We start from the raw sequence: 21014 nt of genomic DNA, 5'->3' as shown, positions 1-21014 counted from the left end.
TCTTCTAACAGCTTCCTAGTTTTTAGCTTTAACATGTATGTTTTTACACTACCTGGAATTGATTTGTGTAGGGTAGGGATTCAATTTCATTTTATCCCCCATGTGAGTATCCAGTTGCTCCAGTATCATTTATTGAAAAGTTCATGTTTTCTACACTGAGCTGTAGTGCCATTGTAGCCAAAAATCAAGTGACCATTATGGCTACATCTGTTTCTGGACTTTATGTTTTGTTCCATTGCTCTGTTTGTCTCCCCTTGCAGCAATACTCTGCTATCTTATTCACCGTGACTTTATAATATTTGGAACAAGTCCTCTTAGCTTCTTGTTCCTCAAGAGTGTCTTGGCTGTTTGTGTTTCTTTGCATATTCCATATACATTTTTGAAATAGTTTGGTTCCACTCAAACATCTTTTGGGATTTTGATCGAATTGCATTGTGTCTATAATTATGTGAGTAGAAATTTGGGGAATCTTCTAATAACATGAATCTCTCAATTGATATTACATTTTCTGCATGTTTCTCATCAAGGTCTTGATTATCTCCTGTAAATAGTCTTTGGCAGGGACTTCCCTGGCGGTCCAGTGGTTAAGACTCCGAGCTCCCGATGCAGGGGGCACAGGTTCGATCCCTGGTCAGGGAAGTAAGATCCCACATACCGCAAGGTGCTGCCAGAAAAAAAAAAATAGTCCTTGGCAAATAGGAATAATTTAATCCATTGTATATAGTATTTCCCTTTTGCGTTGACTGCCAGGAATTTGAGCACTTCAGAAATGATCAATTGCAGTAATAATCTTAGCCTGGGTTTTTGACATTGAATACCTATGATGTATGACCTTTGTGTATGATTTAAAATTTTTTCTTTATTCTTAGCCTCCTCAAATACATTTTTGGAAGCGGATATAAAAACGAGATATAGACTTAGATACAGATGTAGATATTTATTGTCTAATATTTTTATTTTATTTATTTATTTTTTTTCTTGCGTTATGCGGGCCTCTCACTGTTGTGGCCTCTCCCATTTGCGGAGCACAGGCTCCGGACGCGCAGGCTCAGCGGCCATGGCTCACGGGCCCAGCCGCTCCGCGGCATGTGGGACCTTCCCGAAACGGGGCACGAACCCGCGTCTGCTGCATCGGCAGGCGGACTCTCAAGCACTGCGCCACCAGGGAAGCCCAATATTTTTATTTTAATAACATTCTTGTCTAATCAAGTCAGATTTGTGTGGTACCTTTTGCTGTTCTCCCTATATTATATTTCTTTTTTAACTACTCTTTCCACTTCTCTTCCCAAGCCCCCTCAACCCCATCCCCCACACTGTCCTCCATCAGGCAGTGTCTGCCTCTGCCTCTTTGCCATCTATTCTCACTAACACTTTAGTTTAAATATTGGCTACCTCAGAAAAAAAAGAAACAAATCATCCCTCGGGTTATTTTACCTACACTAATAGTCTCTGTAGCATGGTATAAAAATTAGGGATTCTAGTATCAAATGTGACATCTGATCTCAGCTACACCACCTACGAGCTGTTTAACCTGTAAACAAGAGGTTCTCATTCTCAATGTTGTTGAGAATGAAATAAGATATGTAGAACACTTGGTACACATCAGAAATTCAATAAATGTTAGCTCCCCTCTCCTTTATTTCCCATTCTTGGGACCTCTAAATCAATTATGGTATACAGTGTTGCCTAAAAGTCTTTTGGTGGGTCCCAAAGTCTTTTGGTGGGTCCCAAAAGATCTTTTTTTTTTAATTGCTGAGGTATAATCAACATATAACATTATATTTGTTTCAGGTGTACAATGTAATGATTCAATATTTGCACATACAGTTGACCCTTAATGTGGAGGTTAGGAGCGCTGACTCTGCACAGTCAAAAATCTTCATATCACTTATAGTCGGTCCTCCACATCCATAGTTCCTCTGTATCTGCATTCTCGGGTTTAACCAACCACAGATCCTGTAGTACTATAGTATTTACTACTGAAACAAATCTGCTTATAAGTAAAACTACTCAGTTCAAACCCATGTTGTTCAAGGGTCAACTGTATTGCAAAATGATCACCACAGTAAATCTAGTTAACATCCATCACCATACATAGTTACATTTTTTTTTCTTATGAATTTTAAGATTTACTCTCTTCACAACTTTCAAATGCAATACAGTATTATTAACTCTATACCATGCTGTACATTACATCCCCAAGCTTTATTTATTTTATAACTGGAAGTTTGTACCTTTTGACCCCCTTTACCCATTTCACCCAACCCCACACCCTCACCCCCTGTCTCTGGCAACCAACAATCTGTTCTCTGTATCTATGAGCTTGGCTTTTGTTTGCTTATTTGTTTAAATTCCACATATAAGTGAGATCATAGGGTATTTTTCTTTCTCTGTCTGTCTTACTTCACTTAGCATAATACCCTCATGGTCCATCCACATGGTTGCAAATGGCAAGATTTCATTATTTTTCATGGCTGACTAGTATTCCATTGTGCATTGCCTAGATGTTGTTATATTATTTGAATAGTTTGTATTATGTATTTGAATTTTTAAATTTTATGTCTCTGTGCTTGTACCTGTGCCATGTTTAGATCACTTCTTTTTTAAAATCTTTGAATACTTGGTCAAATATGTTACTTTTCTGAAGATAGCTGTACTCTCTATTTCTTTCATTACAAAAAAATGATTTATTACAACAAATTTGTAAAACACAGAGAAGCACAAATAAGTAGCAAAAGTTATCTGTAATCCTTTCAGTTAAAGACAACTGCTGTCAATACTGAGAATTCGTTTCTAAATGTGATCATACTATGGCTTCTGACCTGTAACCTGCCTCTATCATGCCAAAATATCAATACATTGTGAACAACTGTCCATGTCTTTACACATTTATCTTTACCATGAGTTGTAATGGCCTTATCATGTTACCATGTTACCAAGCCCCCTTTTTTGAACTAGGTTTGCTTACAAATTATTGCCATTATAAACAATGAGCATCTCCTTAGGCTGAATGCTAGTGCTTTCCTTTTTTAATTTTATTTTTAGTTAAATTATATTTAGTTAATAATTATAATTTTGTTATAAAAATAATTTGTATGTTATGAAGGGGTTCAGGTCTGATGTAACTACAATCCCCAATCCAAGGTATCTACCCAAAGTACCCAAAGGTAGCCATTGTTATCAGTTAATTATTTATCCTTTTTAAATATCCTTTTACATGCATACACATGTAAATGTGTATGTGGTACTGTTTGGTCACTTAAAAATATTTCTATATAAAAAGGATTATAAGTGTATCCTGCAAAATGTGGAAAGTAACTGAATTATAGAGTGGGTCCAAGGATTGAGTTGGTTCACATAAAACACTTAAAAGAGGACCTGCCCATTTACTTAGTGTCAGTTAGTTATTGTTACTGTTTGTGCTTTTTATTCTGTGTGGAGAATTGTTCACTTAAGTATAGAGCTCATTTTAATTGCTTCATGTAAGGCCATATTTTATAATATGAAATCATGGAGATAATAGAGTACATATATTCTAAACTTCAGTAAACACTTCCAGTACACCCAGCTCTCTCTGCTAGAACCTGTGTTTCCACTGCCATTAGGTTACTTTTGGCTGCATAAGGCAGAAAAACACAACTGCAACAAATAGAACAGAAAGTTAATTATTTCATTTAATTTAAGCTGGTTATTCTTAACCTTGGTTACTGATGTCTGGGTCCCACTCCCAGCAATTCTGATTTAATTGGTCTGGGATATAACCTGGACATCATCATTTTTAAAAGATCACCAGGGAATTCTAGTGTGCTGCCACAGTTGAGAATTAATGACTTAAAGTCATACAAGATGACAAGAAAAACATTAAGAGTTAATTGGTCTGGAGTGGGGTTCAAGCTTTAGAATTTTTTAAAAAGCTACCTAACTGATTCTAATAGCAATCAATTCAGAACCACTGGCCTAGGCAAATCATGATTCATTTTGTGGAGCTGATGGGAAAAAACTATGGAAAAAAATTATTGTAGCAAGGAAGTAGGGGAGGGATGATTTTGAGGGGGGCAGTTAGTAGTATCTGTCATACCTGTGCCCTTACCAACAATTAACAATAGGAAAATATCACTGTTTGGTCATTTTAGTCGTGTTTTGGGATAAAACCTAAAGGAGATGGTATACATACATGTTTAATCAGCAGTCTTCATTTTTTTTCAAAAGCAAGGTTTGACTTTTGTGAATCTTACATATTTTAAATCTTCATTAATTTTTTTCTGCTTTTTTTTTGAGATTCTTTTGTTGCCGTATTGAATTCAAATAAGTTTTAATTTTTAAAAGGAGTTTAATATTATTAAATTTTCTTTTTTGGGGGGTAATTTTCTTTCCTGTGTCCAGGTTTTTTACATGTATTGATCTCCTTTTCACTTCATTTCTAGGTATTTTATATTTCTATTTAGTTTCATATTTAACATGAGAATTACTTAGGAATATGTCTTGTTTTGGGTAACTTAAATTTTGATTAAGTTTCAAACTTGCAGAAAAGTTACAAGAATAGTACCAAGTATTCTTGGGTACTCTTTTCTCAGATTCACCAATTGTTTACATTTTCCCCCATTTGTATTATCATTCCTGTGTGCACTTGCAATTGTTCTGCATCTCTATATATGCATGTGAGGACACACACACATACACAATACACACAGTTTATCTGAACCATTTAAGAATAAGTTGCAGACATTTGCCTCTTTACCCTTAAACACTTCAGTGTGTTATTTCCTAAGAACAAGAGTATTCTCTTACACAACCACAGTACAGTCACTAAAATAAGAAATTTAAACAACAGTGCAATACTGTTATGTAACAGTCCATATACAAGATTTCTTGCTAGTCTCAATAATATTCTTTGTAGCAATTCATCCTACTTACACCACACCCTCTCTCCCTGACTTGCTATCCAGGATACAGTCTAGGATCACACACTGAATTTAGTTATCATGTCTCTTTTTAGTCTTTTTTTTTTCAAGATTTAATTTTATTTATTTTTGGCTACCTTGGGTCTTCGTTGCTGCAGGCTCAGTAGTTGTGGTGCATGGGCTTAATTGCACCGCAGCATGTGGGATCTTTCCGGACCAGGGCTCAAACCCGTATTCCCTGCATTGACAGGTGGATTCTTAACCACTGCACCACCAGGGAGGCCCCTTGGATTCAGTTTTTAATCTGCTCATTATTGTGGTTATGTTATTCATTTCAAATACTTTTAGGTTCATTTATTCCCTTTGTATTCTGTTTGATTTTTTAATTAATATTAATCCATTCTTGTTTATTTGATTGTATGAACATGGTTCCAAACATTAAAACTATACAGAAAGATACAGTTAGTGCCACTGTGCTCCCATAACCTTCGTTTTAGTGAATATTGTGCACTGAATTGTGTCCCCCCACCAAATTCATATGTTGAAGCTCTAACCCCCCAGTACTTTACAATGTGACTATATTTGGAGACAGGGTTTTAAAAGAGATGATTAAAACGAGGCTGTTAGGGTGGATCCTAAACCAATCTGACTGGTATCCTTATATGAGAGGAAATTTAGACACAGAAAGAGACACCAGGGATGCTCACACAGAGGAAAGACCATGTGAGAACACAGTGAGAAAGTAACCATCTGCCAGCCAAGGAGAGAGGCCTCAAAAGAAAACAAACCTGCTGACACCTTGATCTTGGACTTCTAATCTCCAGAACTGTAAGCAAATAAGTTTCTGTTGTTTATATCACCCAGTCTGTGGTATTTTGGTTTGGCAGCCCTTGCAAACTAATAGTAAGTTATTTCCTCCTGGCTCATAGTATCTACTTGTTCCTCTGGAACATGCTGAGGTTGGACCCTTGTTACAGGTCTAGTGGCAACAGAATGGTTCTGGTGGGTCATGAGGAGAATTAGCATGCCTTTTCAGGTACTGCTCCAGGTGATGTTATTATAGGGTTTTCAGTCAGAGGAAAGCTAGTCTCCCGGACACTGGATTGCAAGCTTCTTCCACTGGTAAGAGAGGCCCAAAGCAAGTTGGAGGTTCAAGATTGTCAGTTTCATCTGAGTCCCAACCAGATGTCCCAGTTCCATATTTAAGGATCTCATTCTTTCCCAATCAAGTCTCTACCTTTCACATGGAAATCATGGCAAGACTATGAATTCTTATTTATTTCCTTCCTGTTTCTTGGTTTACTCCAAGAAAACTCCAGATATCAAAATGGGTTTTCGATGTAGATGGCATGTAAGAAGAGATAAATGTGTTAAATTTGTTGTGAGTTCTAGCATATCTGAAAGGGCTGTTTCAACCAGTGCATTGGTTCTTTGGCAGGGCATGGGATTCTAATTATTATTTTCTCTCAGAAATTTGAACTTAGGACTTCGGGCTTAGAATATTTTGGGGAACTCCAAAGCTATTTTCATTCCTGGTCTTTTATTTATGCACTGTGTTTTTACTGTTTGGATTCTTTTAGGGTATTTTCTTTGTTCCTACTGTCCTGGAACCTAATGAAATTATATCTTAGTGTGAATAATTTTTATTCTTTATACTAGGTACCAAGCGAGCCCATTTAATGTGGAGATTTGTGTCCTTCAGTTCTGGAAAATCTTCTTAAATGCTACTTTTAAAAACAATCTGTTTCTGGTTTCTGTTTTCTTTGAAAGTTTTCCAACATACAGAAAATTAGAAATAATATTCAGTTCTTTGCCCCAAATAGCCATCAGCTAAAATCACCAATTGTTAACATCTTACCACATTTGCTTTATTTTTCTAAATACACACACACGCGTGCGTGTGCATGCGTGTCCATTTTTTTCCCGTGAATCATTTGAAAATAAGTTGGGGACATCCTGACATTTTACCCTTAATACTTTTAGCGTGCATCTCCTAAGTATAAGGACATTTTCCAAACAATAACAATGACATATCAAATCTATGAAAATTAATATAAACTCACTAGTACTACCTCAAACATTTCATGTTCAAATCTCTCCAGTGGTTCCCCCAAATGTCTTTTTTTAGCTGATGTTATGTTTTTGTTTATTTACTTGGTTGGTTGTTTGCTTGATCTCAGATCCAATCAGGATTCATATATTATTTTGGTTGTTGGGCTTCATTGGTCTCTTTTAATCTAGAACAGCCTCTCATTTTTGTTTGTTTTATATGACACTGAATTCAAGACAGTTGCCTTATAGAATGTCTCACAACCTCCATTTGTCTGATGGTTTTCTTATGGAAATAGGAGGCTTAGATTCAGCTTACCTATTTTGACAAAGGTGGTATGGTGTATTCTATTGCATTACATCAGAAGGCAGAGTGTCAGGTTTTTCCACTGTTGATGATACCAAGTTTCATCATTTAAGGTTAAAGGTACTGAGTACCAAACCTTTCCAGTATAAAGGTACATGTTTCCCTTTTTAATTAGTAAATCATATGTGGATTGATGCTAAGAGACTAAGTGAATATCCGTTATATTGACCATTCACTTTCTGATTTTAGAATCCATTGAGAATCCTTGCCTGAATCAATTATTAGATTGGTGATTTCAAAATGGCAATTTTCAGATTCCTTCACTCCTTCTAACATTCTGCCTGATACTTGGCAGATGCTTAGCACACTTTCAAGAATGATCTCCTCCCATTAGATGTTGACCTGGCTTGCATGACCTTCCAATGTCTTTCCTATTTTCTATTCTTTTTTTAATTGAAGTATAGTTGATTTACAATATTGTGATAGTTTCAGGTGTACAGCAAAGTGATTCAGTTACATACACACACACACACACACACACACACACGTATATAGTTCAGATTATTTCCCATTATAGGTTATATAGGAATATAGTTCCCTGTGTTATACATTTCCTATTTTCTACTTCCATATTTTTGTACTTTTTAAAGAGATTTTTCATTTATCCTTTAACTCTTCTAATGATATGTTTTTATTCCCACTTTATATTTTCATTTTCTAAGTATTCTTTTTTGCCTCTTATTCCTTTTATGTGATCCTATGCTTCTATCATGTGAAATGGCTTCTCATATCCCTCTGAAGATATTAGTGGTGGCTTCTGGAATTTTGTTTTCCTATGTGGTTTCTCTTCTAAGTTCCTTTGGGCTTTGTTTAATCTCTTTTATGTTACAGGATTTCCTCAAATGATGATATTTGTATCAGTATTATAGAGTATCAGTATTATAGAGTGGACACTGAGAAGCTGATTTAACTTTTTGTATGCCAGTTAGTAGACCTTCTTAAGTACATAATGCTCCCATTTCTTAAGCCTTTCTGGGGTTTGCAGCATAAATCATCCCCTTCTGGGTTTTCCTTACTTTTGGGTTAGGTTTCATCTTTCTTTGTTAAGTTGTTCGTCATTTCTCTTCATGCTTTCCAGCTTCAAAAGTTTTGTTGCTGCTATTTCCTCTTCAATTTTCTTTGACTTTGTGGGTTCCTTTTGTTAAAAAGCCAGTTCATTCCTTTTAGTGAGATTTTTTTAAAGGACAGGAATAACCATATGTGATTCACTTTCACTGTTTGAGAGAAAGTATATCCTTTTCTAGAGAAATATTTATTTTAGAAGTTTATTTTTAAGAATAATGAATTTTGAGACTAATTTATTATATTAGCCATTCAGTAAATGTATTTTGATCTTTTTGTGTGTGCCAGGGTTCAAGCTGACTAAAGTAAGAGACATTACCCTTGCCTTTCTCAATCTTGGCTCTATGGTAGCAGACAGACATTAAGCAAACATTCAAAAAAATATGAAATTTGCTGGGGACTTCCTGGCGGTCCAGTGGTTAAGACTTCACCTTCCCATGCAGGGGTTGCGGTTTGATCCCTGGTCGGGGAGTTAAGATCCCACGTGCCTTGAGGCCAAAAAACCAAAACTAAAACAGAAGCAATATTGTAACAAATTCAATAAAGGCTTTAAAAAATATAGAAAATTTTCAATTGTAGGGGATAAATGTGTAATCATTCATTACCAAACACTAAACACAAAGAAAGGAAGAAAAAAAGAAAAGTAAAAAAAGTGCTTTGAGAAATAATGGCGAGATGTGCAAAATTAAGACTGAGTATTCAGAAAAGATCTTTCTTAGTGTATGCCAGTTAGCAGAGATCTGAACAATGACCAGGAACTTGCAGGTGAAGAGTGGGGGCAGTGGGAAGGGAGGTATGGAAGAATATTTCAAGCAGATTAAATTGTTGGAGTGGAGCATGTTACAGTTTAGTGCATTTGAAGAACGAAGTAAGGCCAGTGTAACTATGGCTTATTGCTGATAGGAGAGAGGTATCATCTTGAAGAGGCAGGCAGTAGGCAGGTCTCTGAGGAATTTTAAAGACCAAGTTAAGGAGTGTGGGTCTTATCCGAGGGACAGTGGGAAACCATTGAAGCATTCTGAGCAGAACAGTGCCAGACTGAATATCACTCTGGCTGTTAAGGGTGCAAAACTGGAAATGCAAGCAGCTAGATAAAATACTGCTTTCATATCCAAGTAAAAGATAATTTTGACTAGAATTATCTACTGACAGTGGGAATGGAAAGAACAGTTTCAAGACATTTTTAGGCCGATCCTAAACAAGCTTGCTGTTTGAGTATTGTAGGAAGAGAATGGAGCTGAAATATTTTCACCTTTTGTGGCTTGAGTTATTTATTTGTTCAGGGTCTTAATTGATGTCTCTGAATCCTTTTATTTTCCTGGTCACTTTTATGGCATATAAGTCTTCCAAAATAATAGCTACCAAACACTGTGGCGTTACTTTATACAACTGTGTAAATATCAATACATTAATGTGATTTCAGAATTATTTCAATAATCATCAGAGCTAGGGTTCAGAGTACTCATCTATCTGCATCCTCCTTGTAATTTTCCAGAAGTATCACATTACCTCCTATCTTCTTGTCCCTTTTCTCTGATTTTAAAACTACATGCTCAATTACTCTGCTTTTGGCCTTTGCTAAGTCCCCTTTTTTGTTCTCCCAAGGTTCTCCCAAGGTTAGCCTCAAGACTTCGGATTTTACCAAATGGCATAAACAAACTATATTCTAACCACAACAGAATCTTCACTCTCTATTGCTCATTCCAGACTTACTCAGTTCATTTATATATATATAATTTTTTTGTGTGTGGTACGCGGGCCTCTCTTGTGGCCTCTCCCATTGAGGAGCACAGGCTCCGGACACGCAGGCTCAGCGCCCATGGCTTATGGGCCTAGCCGCTCCGTGGCATGTGGGATCTTCCCAGACTGGGGCACAAACCCGTGTCCCCTGCATCGGCAGGTGGACTCTCAACCACTGTGCCACCAGGGAAGCCCCTCATTAATCTTTCATCAAGATACTGCTACATCTGAAGTAACTTTCTCTTCTATCTCCATCAGATTATATGCAATTTATGACCATCTAGCCTAGATTTTTCCTTCCTGGTGTAGTTATTTAAAGCTCCAAACAACCCTAAGAAATGGGTTAAATAATAATTATACTCATTTTTAAATGTATATGACACTAGTTAACAAAATGAGTTGGGGCCTGGACATCTTTATATTTATTGAGCTCCCCATGTCTTTAGGGTATTTTTATCTAAATCACTATTTAGGAACAATTGACTTAATCTATTTTCCTAAATAACTCCTTCACCTTCTAGTGTTTCTTCTCATTCTCTTTCCTTATCTGTTTGTCAAAATGCCCAATCATATATGAGAACTGTATAAGCCACTCTATATGAAAATGAGTTTCAGTTAAGTCTTTTCCTATTATAAAAGTTTCATTTCTCCCAGAACACAAAAAAAGTGAATGTTTTTATATTTTCTTTCAGACTGTGAATCAAGGTTGAGACCAAGAATTATTTCTGAAAAAGGATATTTATGGAATAGAATCATCCTGATGGGAGATAATGGAAAGACTTATAAATAACAGCATTGAGTGTTCAAGTTTCAGAGGTGATTGGGAATGTAAAGGCCAGTTTGAGAGAAAACAGGAATCTCAGGAAGGACATTTCAGTCAAATGATATTTACTCCTGAAGACATACCCACTTTCAATATCCAGCATCAGAAAATTCATACTGATGAGAAACTCCTTGAATGTAAGGAATGTGGGAAGGATTTTAGTTTTGTATCAGTCCTTATTCGACATCAGCGAATTCATACTGGTGAGAAACCTTATGAATGTAAAGAATGTGGCAAGGCCTTTGGTAGTGGTGCAAACCTTGCTTACCATCAAAGAATTCATACGGGTGAAAAACCTTATGAATGTAATGAATGTGGGAAGGCCTTTGGTAGTGGCTCAAACCTTACTCACCATCAGCGAATTCACACTGGTGAGAAACCATATGAATGTAAGGAATGCGGGAAAGCCTTTAGTTTTGGATCAGGCCTTATTCGACATCAGATAATTCACAGTGGTGAAAAGCCTTATGAGTGTAAGGAATGTGGGAAGTCCTTTAGTTTTGAATCAGCCCTTACTCGGCATCACAGAATTCACACAGGTGAGAAACCTTATGAATGTAAGGACTGTGGGAAAGCCTTTGGCAGTGGTTCAAACCTTACTCAGCATCGAAGAATTCATACTGGTGAGAAACCTTATGAATGTAAAGCATGTGGAATGGCCTTTAGTAGTGGTTCAGCTCTTACGCGGCATCAAAGAATTCACACTGGTGAGAAACCATATATATGTAACAAATGTGGGAAGGCTTTTAGTTTTGGATCAGCCCTTACTCGGCATCAAAGAATTCATACCGGTGAGAAACCTTATGTATGTAAGGAATGTGGGAAGGCTTTCAATAGTGGCTCGGATCTCACTCAACATCAGAGAATTCACACTGGTGAGAAACCCTATGAGTGTAAGGAATGTGAGAAAGCCTTTAGAAGTGGTTCAAAACTTATTCAGCATCAAAGAATGCACACTGGTGAGAAACCCTATGAGTGTAAGGAATGTGGGAAGGCCTTTAGTAGTGGTTCAGACCTCACTCAACATCAGAGAATTCATACTGGTGAGAAACCCTATGAATGTAAGGAATGTGGGAAGGCTTTTGGTAGTGGCTCAAAACTTATTCAACACCAGCTAATTCACACAGGTGAAAAACCCTATGAATGTAAAGAATGTAGAAAGTCCTTTAGTAGTGGTTCAGCCCTTAATCGGCACCAGAGGATACACACTGGTCAGAAACCTTATGAATGTAAGGAATGTGGGAAGACTTTTGGCACTGGCTTGAGCCGTACTCAACATCAGAGAATACATACTAGTGAGAAACTTTATGAATGTAAGGGCTGTGGGAAGGCTTTGGAGAGGGGTTCAGAAATTCAGCAACATAAGAAAAGTCATGCTGGTAAGGAGCTCTGTGAATGAGAAACTCTATAAATTGGAAATACATAGTTAAGGAACCATACAATAAAGAGAATTCATACTAGTGAGAGTCCCTACAAATGTAATTAAGGTACAACATATACTTATACTTTACCAGTTAGTCAGTCTGAGAAAATTCATACAGAAAATAAACACTCTGAATAAAATATTTGAATATTTTTACCTAAATTCATTACTTTCAGAAAATTCATACTTGTGAATATTATAAGTTGAAAAACCTTTTTATTGTATATTGCGTTTATTTTAAGCATTGAAATTTATTTGGGGGCTAACCCTGCTACTTTATTTTTAATGTTCTTAATTTTTTGTGAAGTATACAGAATTACTGATGCATTTTAAAATTATTTTAAATTATTGAGGGTCTAATTTACCCTTTTTTCCCCTCCCCCATTTCTCATACTAACACCATTTATTTAATAACCATATCTATTTTTATATATTTTTATTACATGTTTGATGGTAAGTTTATTTTTATACATATAAAGCTTCGATATCAGGTCAGTCTTTGTTTTTAAAATTTGCATATCTGTCTATGTATCTGTGTGTCACCCTGTTTGTGTTAAGTTACTGTTACTTTTACATATCCTTTAGTATCTTATGGATATGTACCTTTTGGAAGATTGTTTTATTTTCCTTTTAGAAACTTATACTATTCTTTTTGCAGAACAATTTTCCTCCATAAAAATGTAGATATCAGTAAAAAAAAATAGCTACAGTTATGTGTAATCTTACCATAGACAATCACTGTCAAATTTTTGGAGCAAATCCTGTAAGATTACATCTGGCATTGCTTTTGAGAGAAAGTGTGATTATGCTATAACCAGCCTTTAATATTCTTTGTCTGTGAATATATTGTTACTATTCCATTGGCTTAAAAGTATTTACCTGTTTTTATCAAACCCCCCATTTTGTCAAATCCTGAAATTTTTTCCATTATAAAGAGTTACCTTGTTGGCCCCTTTTGAATGTGTCTGCTTTATTTATTTGTTGTTCATTTTAGAGATAATATGTGGCTCTCTTCTGCTTTTACTGATTTATACATTATAGGTAAAATTGTACTTCCCTTTGACTAACATCCCAACCTTAGTTACTGCCCCAACATAACCAACTTACTTATTCTTCCAGATCCTTTTGTATGCATATATGATCTGTTTATGGTAATATGGGCCTAATTAATGTACTTCAGAGGTTGGTTATGGGGATTCTACAGTTGTGCCCATCACATAATAAATACTTGGTTAGTTTAGCCATCATCATTGTTATCTTCTCAGTCTTTGTTATTTGTGGAAAAACTTTTAACTGTGATCTATACCTTATTCAACATCAAAGACATTATCATGGAAAAAAGACATCTATGTAAGTGAATATAGGAAAAGTTTGATTAACATTTATTCCTTATTGAACAAGGAATAATTCATCTTAAAGAAAAATAAAGACTGTAAACTGTAAGAAGGAAAAATACCTCATGAAACTTAATGCTTCTAAAACTTAAAAAATAGAATAGATCCTTCATAAAAATCTGAACACTGAAGAATAACATCAGCCTCATGGTGGCATAAGATGCCCATCAATTTTGCACACACATCCCCTTTTAACAACTAAAACTTGGCATACATCCACAACTTGCCGCTGTGGGTGTTGTGGGATCCAACGCTGTATACCAAAGGACCTGGGAGGAGTCTCAACCACCTGTGTATCAAGTAATAGGTGGACAGTCCTTGGTATGAGCTGTTGAACCAGCAGGAGTCTGTGAACCAGCCCTAGTCCCTCTTGGCTGCAATTAAGGTAAACCTGGAGACTGCTGATTTGAGCAGACACCCGCAGATGAGAGAGCCTTTTAGAAGTCCAGGTTTCCTGAGGAGGGATTCCAGCACCCTGTTGAAGCAGTAAAAAGAAAGTTTGAATGCATTGGAAAGAGTAAGATGAACTTTACCAGCACACAGGGCTGCATCTGAACAGAGCAAGGGAAGCAACTGCTGGTGTCTGCCTGGGCAGCACATTGGAGACAGCTCAGACCTCTGTCTGTAGCTGACAAGGGCTGAGCACCCATGCAGGCCCCCCCCTCTTGCTTCAGCGCCCCCAACCTGGGGCAAGGGGCCTGGTGCTGGGAGAGGGGAAAGCACACACCTAAAGAAAACAGAGCCAGCTTGGGCCTGACCCTCAGGACTTCTGTTCCAACAACTTGGAATCAGACCCTGCCCCCAATAGGGCAGTGACAGCTACTGAGCAGAGAAGTCCCACCTCACTCCTAGCTCCAGCTCTAGCCCCTCCATCTCCAGCCCCACCTCCTACCAAAGTGATAGCTGCCAGCACACCTGAGGAAAGATGTGATTGTGTCCACAACAAATCCAGCTCTCCTACCAAAGGTACTGGGCCCCTGCAGTCTGTATAGGGACACTCCCACATAAGAACATCCCTTCAGGACTGCAATAGGTAACTTTCCTCTAAGTTTACAGAGGCAGAGAAAGTTAAGCAAAATGAAAAGTCAGAGGGACTTCCCTGGCAGTCCAGTGGTTAAGACTCCATGCTTCCACTGCAGGGGTCATGGGTTAGATCCCTGGTCAGGGAACTAAGATCCCACATGCCATGTGGCGCAGCCAAAAAAAGAAAAAGAAAAAGAAAAAGTCAGAAGGATTGGTCTCAACTGAAAGAGCAAAAGAAAGCTCCTGAAAAAATAATGAAACAGAAATAATTAACCAGATAAAGAATTCAAAGCACTGGAAATAAGAATGTTAACTGAATTAGGGAAAAGAATAGATGAACACAGTGAGAATTTTAACAAGGAACTGAAAATATTAAAAAAAAAAAAAACAGAATTGAAGAATTAAGTAGCTGAAATAAACAAACTAGAAGGAAGAAATAGCGACTAAATGACAAAGAAGAATGCATAAGGGATCTGGAAGATAGACTAATGAAAATCACCCAATCAGAACAGCAAAAGTGTCTACAGCCATACCACCCTGAATGTGCCTGATCTCAGAAGCTAAGCAGGGTCAGGCCTGGTTAGTACTTGGGTGAGAGACTGCCTGGAAATACTGGGTGCTGTAGGCTTAAAAAAACACACACACAGCAAAAGAAAAAGAAAAAATTTTAAATGATAACCTTTATGTGATCTTTTAAAAAAATATTTATTTATTTATGGCTGCATTGTGTCTTTGTTGCTGTGCACAGGCCTTCTCTAGTTGCAGCAAGAGGGGGCTACTCTTCACTATGGTGTGCAGGCTTCTCATCGCAGTGGCTTCTCTTGTGGAGCACAGGCTCTAGGCACACAGGCTTCAGTAGTTGTGGCATGCAGGCTTCAGTAGTTGTGGCACACGGGCTCAGTAGTTGTGGCATGCAGGCTCTAGTGTACAGGCTCAGTAGTTGTGGTGCACAGGCTTAGTTGCTCTGTGGCATGTGGGATCTTCCTGGACCAGGGCTTGAACCCATGTCCCCTGCATTGGCAGGCAGATTCTTAACCACCGCGCCACCAGGGAAGTCCCCATTTATGTGATTTTGGGAATAACATTAAGCATACCAACATTTGAATTATACAGGTCCCAGAAGAAGGGAGAGAGATGGGGATTGAACATGTATTTGAGGGGCTTCCCTGGTGGCACAGTTGTTAAGAATCCACCTGCCAATGCAGGGGACATGGGTTCGAGCCCTTGTCCAGGAAGATCCCACATGCCACAGAGCAGCTAGGCCCATGTACCACAACTACTGAGCCTGTGCTCTAGAGCCCATGAGCCACAACTACTGAGCCCACATGCCACAGTACTGAAGCCCGCATGCCTAGAGCCTGTGCTCTGCAGCAAGAGAAGCCACCGCAATGAGAAGCCTGTGCACCACAATGAAGAGTAGCCCCTGCTCGCCGCAACTAGAGAAAGCCCACATGTGGCAACAAAGACCCAACACAGCTGAAAATAAATAAATAAAATAAACTTTTTTTAAAAAATAAATAAATATTTTAAAAAAGAAAGAAAATATATTTGAGGAAATTATGGCTGAAATTTTCCCAAACTTGAAGAAACATATCCAAGTAAAGGAAACACAGAGGGTCTCAAGATGAACCCAAACAGACCCACATAAAGGCATAAAATTAAAATGATAAAACTTAAAGACAGAGGGACTTCCCTGGCAATACAGTGGTTAAGACCCTGTGCTTCCACTGCAGGGGGCATGGGTTCAATCGCTGATCAGGGAACTTAAGATCCCACATGCCTCGGGTAATGGCCAAAACAAACCAACCATAAAAGAATACAGACAGGATTCTGAAGGGAGCAAGAGAAAAACAAGGGTCATGTATAAGGGAATCCACATAAGGCTAGCAGCCAATTTTTCTGCAGAAGCTTTGCAGATCTAAAGGGAGTGGCATAACATATTCAAAGTGCTGAAAGGGAAAAACTTGCAACCTAGTATACTCTACCCAGCAAGATTATCATTTAGAATCGAAGGAGAGATAAAGAACTTCTCAGAAAAGCAAAAAGTAAGAGTTCATCAATACTAAATCTACCATACGAGAAATGTTAGAAGGTCTTCTCTAAGTGAAAAAGAAGTAAGAATCTATAGGAAAGGGAAAATCCCACTAGGAAAAGCAAATATATAGTAAGGACTGAGGATCAACTACTTAACTAAGCCAAAATGAAGATTAAAAAACAAAAAATTGTAAAAGCAAATATAACTACAATAAACAGTTAAGAGATAAACCTGGAGATGTTAAATATGACATTAAAAATACAAAATGGGGACTTCTCTGGTGGCTCAGTGGATAAGGCTCTGCACTCCCAATGCAGGGGGCCTGGGTTTGATCCCTGGTCAGGGAACAAGGTCCCACATGCATGCTGCAACTAAGAGCTTGCATGCCACAACTAAGGAACTCATGTGCCACAACTAAGGAGCTGGCAAGCCGCCAGTAAGGACCCCCACTTGCCACAACTAAGGAGCCCACCTGCTGCAACTGAGGAGCTGGCGAGCCACAACTAAGGAACCCGCAAGCCACAACTAAGACCCAGTGCAACCAAATAAATAAATAAAATTTTTTAAAAAAATACAAAATGTGGGTAGGGGAGTAAAAAGTGTAGATCTTTTAGAATGTGTTTGAATTTAAATGACTATCAGTTTAAAACAAGTAGATATAGTTATAGGTCAACATACATGAACCTCATGGTAAGCACAAATCAAAAACCAACAGATACACAAAAACTAAAAAGAAAGAAACACAAGCATACTACTAAGTAAAATCATCAAATCACAAGAGAAGAAACAACATGAAGAAATGGACAGAGAACTACAAAAACAACCAGAAAACAAGTAATAAAATGGCAATAAGTACATACCTATCAATAATTACTTTAAATGTCAATGAACTAAATGTTCCAATCAAAAGACAGGGTGGCTGATTGGATAAAAAACAAGAGCCATCTATATGCTGCCTACAAGAGACTCATTTCAGAGCTAAACACACACACACAGACTGAAAGTGAGGGGTTGGGAAAAGATATTTCATGCAAATGGAAATGACAAGAAGGTGGGAGCAGCAATTCTCATATCACAAAAAACACTTTAAAACACAGTCTATACCAAAAGACAAATAAGGGCATTATATAATGATAAAGGGATCAATCAGAAGAGGATATTACACTCGTTAACATATATGTTCCCAATACAGGAGCACCTAAATATATAAAGCGAACACTAACAGACAGAAAGGGAGAAACTGGTAATAATATAATAATAGTAGCGGACTTTAACACCCCACTTACATCAATGGGCAGATCATCCAGACAGAAAATCAATAGGGAAGCAGTGGTCTTAAATGACACAATAGACCAGTTGGACTTAATAGATATCTACAGGACATTACATCCAAAATCCGCAGAATACACATTCTTTTCAAGTGCACATATAACATTCTCCAAGACAGATCTCATGATGAGCCACAAAACAAGTCTCAATAAATTTAAGAGGATAGAAATTATATCAAGCATTTTCTTTGACCACAAAAATATAAAACTAGAAATCAACAGAAAAATGGGAAAGAACAAATATGTAGAGACTAAACAACATGCTACCATAAAACCAATGGATCAATGAAGAAATCAAAGAGGAAATCAGATAATACCTCAAGACAAATGAAAATGGAAACACAAGTCTCCAAAATCTATGGGATGCAGAAAAAGCAGTTCTAAGAGGGATGTTTATAGTGATACAGGTCTTCCTCAAGAAACAAGAAAAATCTCAAATAATCAACCTAACCAACTATCTAAAGGAATTAGAAAAGGAACAAACAAAGCCCAAAGTGAGCAGAAAGAAGGAAATAATAAAGACCAGAGGGGAAATAGATAAAATAGAAACAACACAACAACAACAAAATAATAGAAAAGATCAATGAAACCAAGAGATGGCTTTTTTCAAAGTTATACAAAATTGATAAACCTTTAGCAAGGCTCACCAAGAAGAGAGAGGACCTAAATAAATAAGACATGAAAGAGGAAAAATAGCAACTGATACCTCACAAAGTTACAAAAAATCATAAGAGAATACTACAAAGAATTATATGTCAACAAATTGGACAACATAGAAGCAACAAATTTCTAAAAACACAAACCTGCCAAGGCTGAATCAAGAAGAAACAGACAATTTGATCAAATTGATCACTTGTAGTGAAATTGAATTTGTAATAATAAAACTCCCAGCAAACAGAAGTCTAGGACCAGACAATTTCACAGGGGAATTCTACAAAACATGTAAAGAAGAGCTAATACCTATCCTCCTCAAACTATTCAAAAAAATTGAAGAGGATGGAACACTCTCAAATTCATTCTATGAGGCCATCATTACCCTGACACTGAAACCAAATAAAGACACTACAGAAAAAGAAAATTACAGGCCAATATCTTTGATGAATATAGATGCAAAAATCCTCAATAAAATATTAGCAAACTGAATCCAACAGTATATAAAAAGGATCATAACACCATGATCAAGTGGGATTTATTCCAGAAATGCAAGGCTGGTTCAGTATTCACAAATCAATCAATATGATACACCACATTAACAAAAGGATTGTGTCAGTAGATGCAGAGAAACTGTTAGACAAAATACACATTCATTCATGATAAAAACACTCATCAAAGTTGGTATAGAGGGAACCTATCTCAATAAAGGCCATTTAGCAAAAGCCCACAGCTAACATCATACTCAACGGTGAAAGGCTGGAAGACTTCCCTCTAAATTCAGGAACAAGACAAGGATGCATATTCTCATCACTTCTATTTAACATAGTATTGGATGTCCTAGTCATAGCAGTCAGACAAGGAAAAAAATTAAAAGGCATTCACATTGGAAGGGAAGAGGTAAAACTGTCACTATTTGCAGATGACATACTTTGGGTATGTAGAAAACTCTGAAGTCTCCACCAAACTTTAAACTTCCAGTATTGTCATGTAGTTTCAGCCCTATTCCCAAAAGGCACTTACCCTCAACTAATGGCATTTGCTCCCATATTTCCAATTATTTTCATGTTGTAACTTGTAAAGCAATTGAATATATATTTGAATATATATTTTTCTTTCTGCACCATTTTCATCACCAATTTTTCAACCTTATTGGGGCTCCTTGTTATCTTATAAGCTTTAAAATAAATAGCACACATACAAACTGCCTTAAGGCAAAATACAGGGTAAGCATGACAGTGTGTTGAAACAGTACATATGCATAACATTCCAAAGAGTGCTGGACAACACTCTCTCTTCACTCTTCTTACCTGCCAAAGTATGCAACAGAATAGTTGAAGTTCATCCAAATGTCACAACACTGTGTTCCATATGATGTTCTCTAACTGAAAATGGTTGTATAGAATAAATTGATGTTTGACTTTGCCTAAAACCATATAATGTTCTCATATCAGTTCTTATAATGTATTTATTTAGTGTGTTTTGGAGTAAAAGTCACTATTTTGAAAGAAGAAAAGCATCATTGTAGAAAAAGTGCTTTAACTTTTGGAAGCTTTTGAAGTAAAAAGTCATTACTAAATAGTCATCTTGTGAGATGTTTGTATAAATTTTCATTTTTTTTCCGAAGTTAATTTTCTGGGTGGATTTTTTTAATTTTTATTTTTTGCCTAGCTTTCTAGTAAGTATTGTACAAAATGTAACAATGTTCCTAATATAATATATTATTAATATTTATATAGAATATATTAATAGCATTTAATATTTATGTTAATATATTATATGTTATATATTATTATTTTTTAAAAAATGTTAATTGAAGTATAGTTGATTTACAATGTTGTGTTAGTTTCTTTTTCTTTTTCTTTTTTTTTTGGCTGCATTGGGTCTTTGTTGCTGCACGCAGGCTTTCTCTAGTTGCAGTGAGCAGGGGCTACTCTTTGTTGCAGTGTGTGGGCTTCTCATTGCGGTGGCTTCTCTTGTCGCAGAGCATGGGCTCTAGGCACATGGGCTTCAGTAGTTGTGGCATGCGGGTCAGTAGTTGTGGCTTGCAGGCTCTAGAGTGCAGGCTCAGTGGTTGTGGCACACAGGCTTAGTTGCTCCACAGCATGTGAGATCTTCCTGGACCAGGGCTTGAACCCGTGTCCCCTGCATTGGCAGGCAGATTCTTAACAACTGCACCACTAGGGAAGTCCCTATGTTATATATTATTAATATGTAA

At 37.1% G+C, this 21014-nt stretch overlaps 2 protein-coding genes across 2 annotated transcripts in view; one reads left to right on the top strand and one right to left on the bottom strand.

The window, feature by feature from the left end:
- Positions 1 to 21014, bottom strand: part of LOC103084210 (zinc finger protein 570) — a 345144-nt gene that overhangs the window by 40459 nt on the left and 283671 nt on the right. The gene's annotated exons all lie outside the window — the stretch shown is intronic.
- On the top strand, positions 10890 to 12341 carry LOC103074034 (zinc finger protein 345). Its single transcript, XM_007471086.1, has one exon. It carries the CDS (start codon positions 10890 to 10892, stop codon positions 12339 to 12341), a length of 1452 nt encoding a protein of 483 aa, XP_007471148.1.

This window comes from Lipotes vexillifer, unplaced genomic scaffold, assembly GCF_000442215.2.
Source record: "Lipotes vexillifer unplaced genomic scaffold, Lipotes_vexillifer_v1.1 scaffold182, whole genome shotgun sequence".
Taxonomy (NCBI): Eukaryota; Metazoa; Chordata; class Mammalia; order Artiodactyla; family Lipotidae; genus Lipotes; species Lipotes vexillifer.
This window is presented reverse-complemented; position numbering and strand designations above follow the sequence as displayed.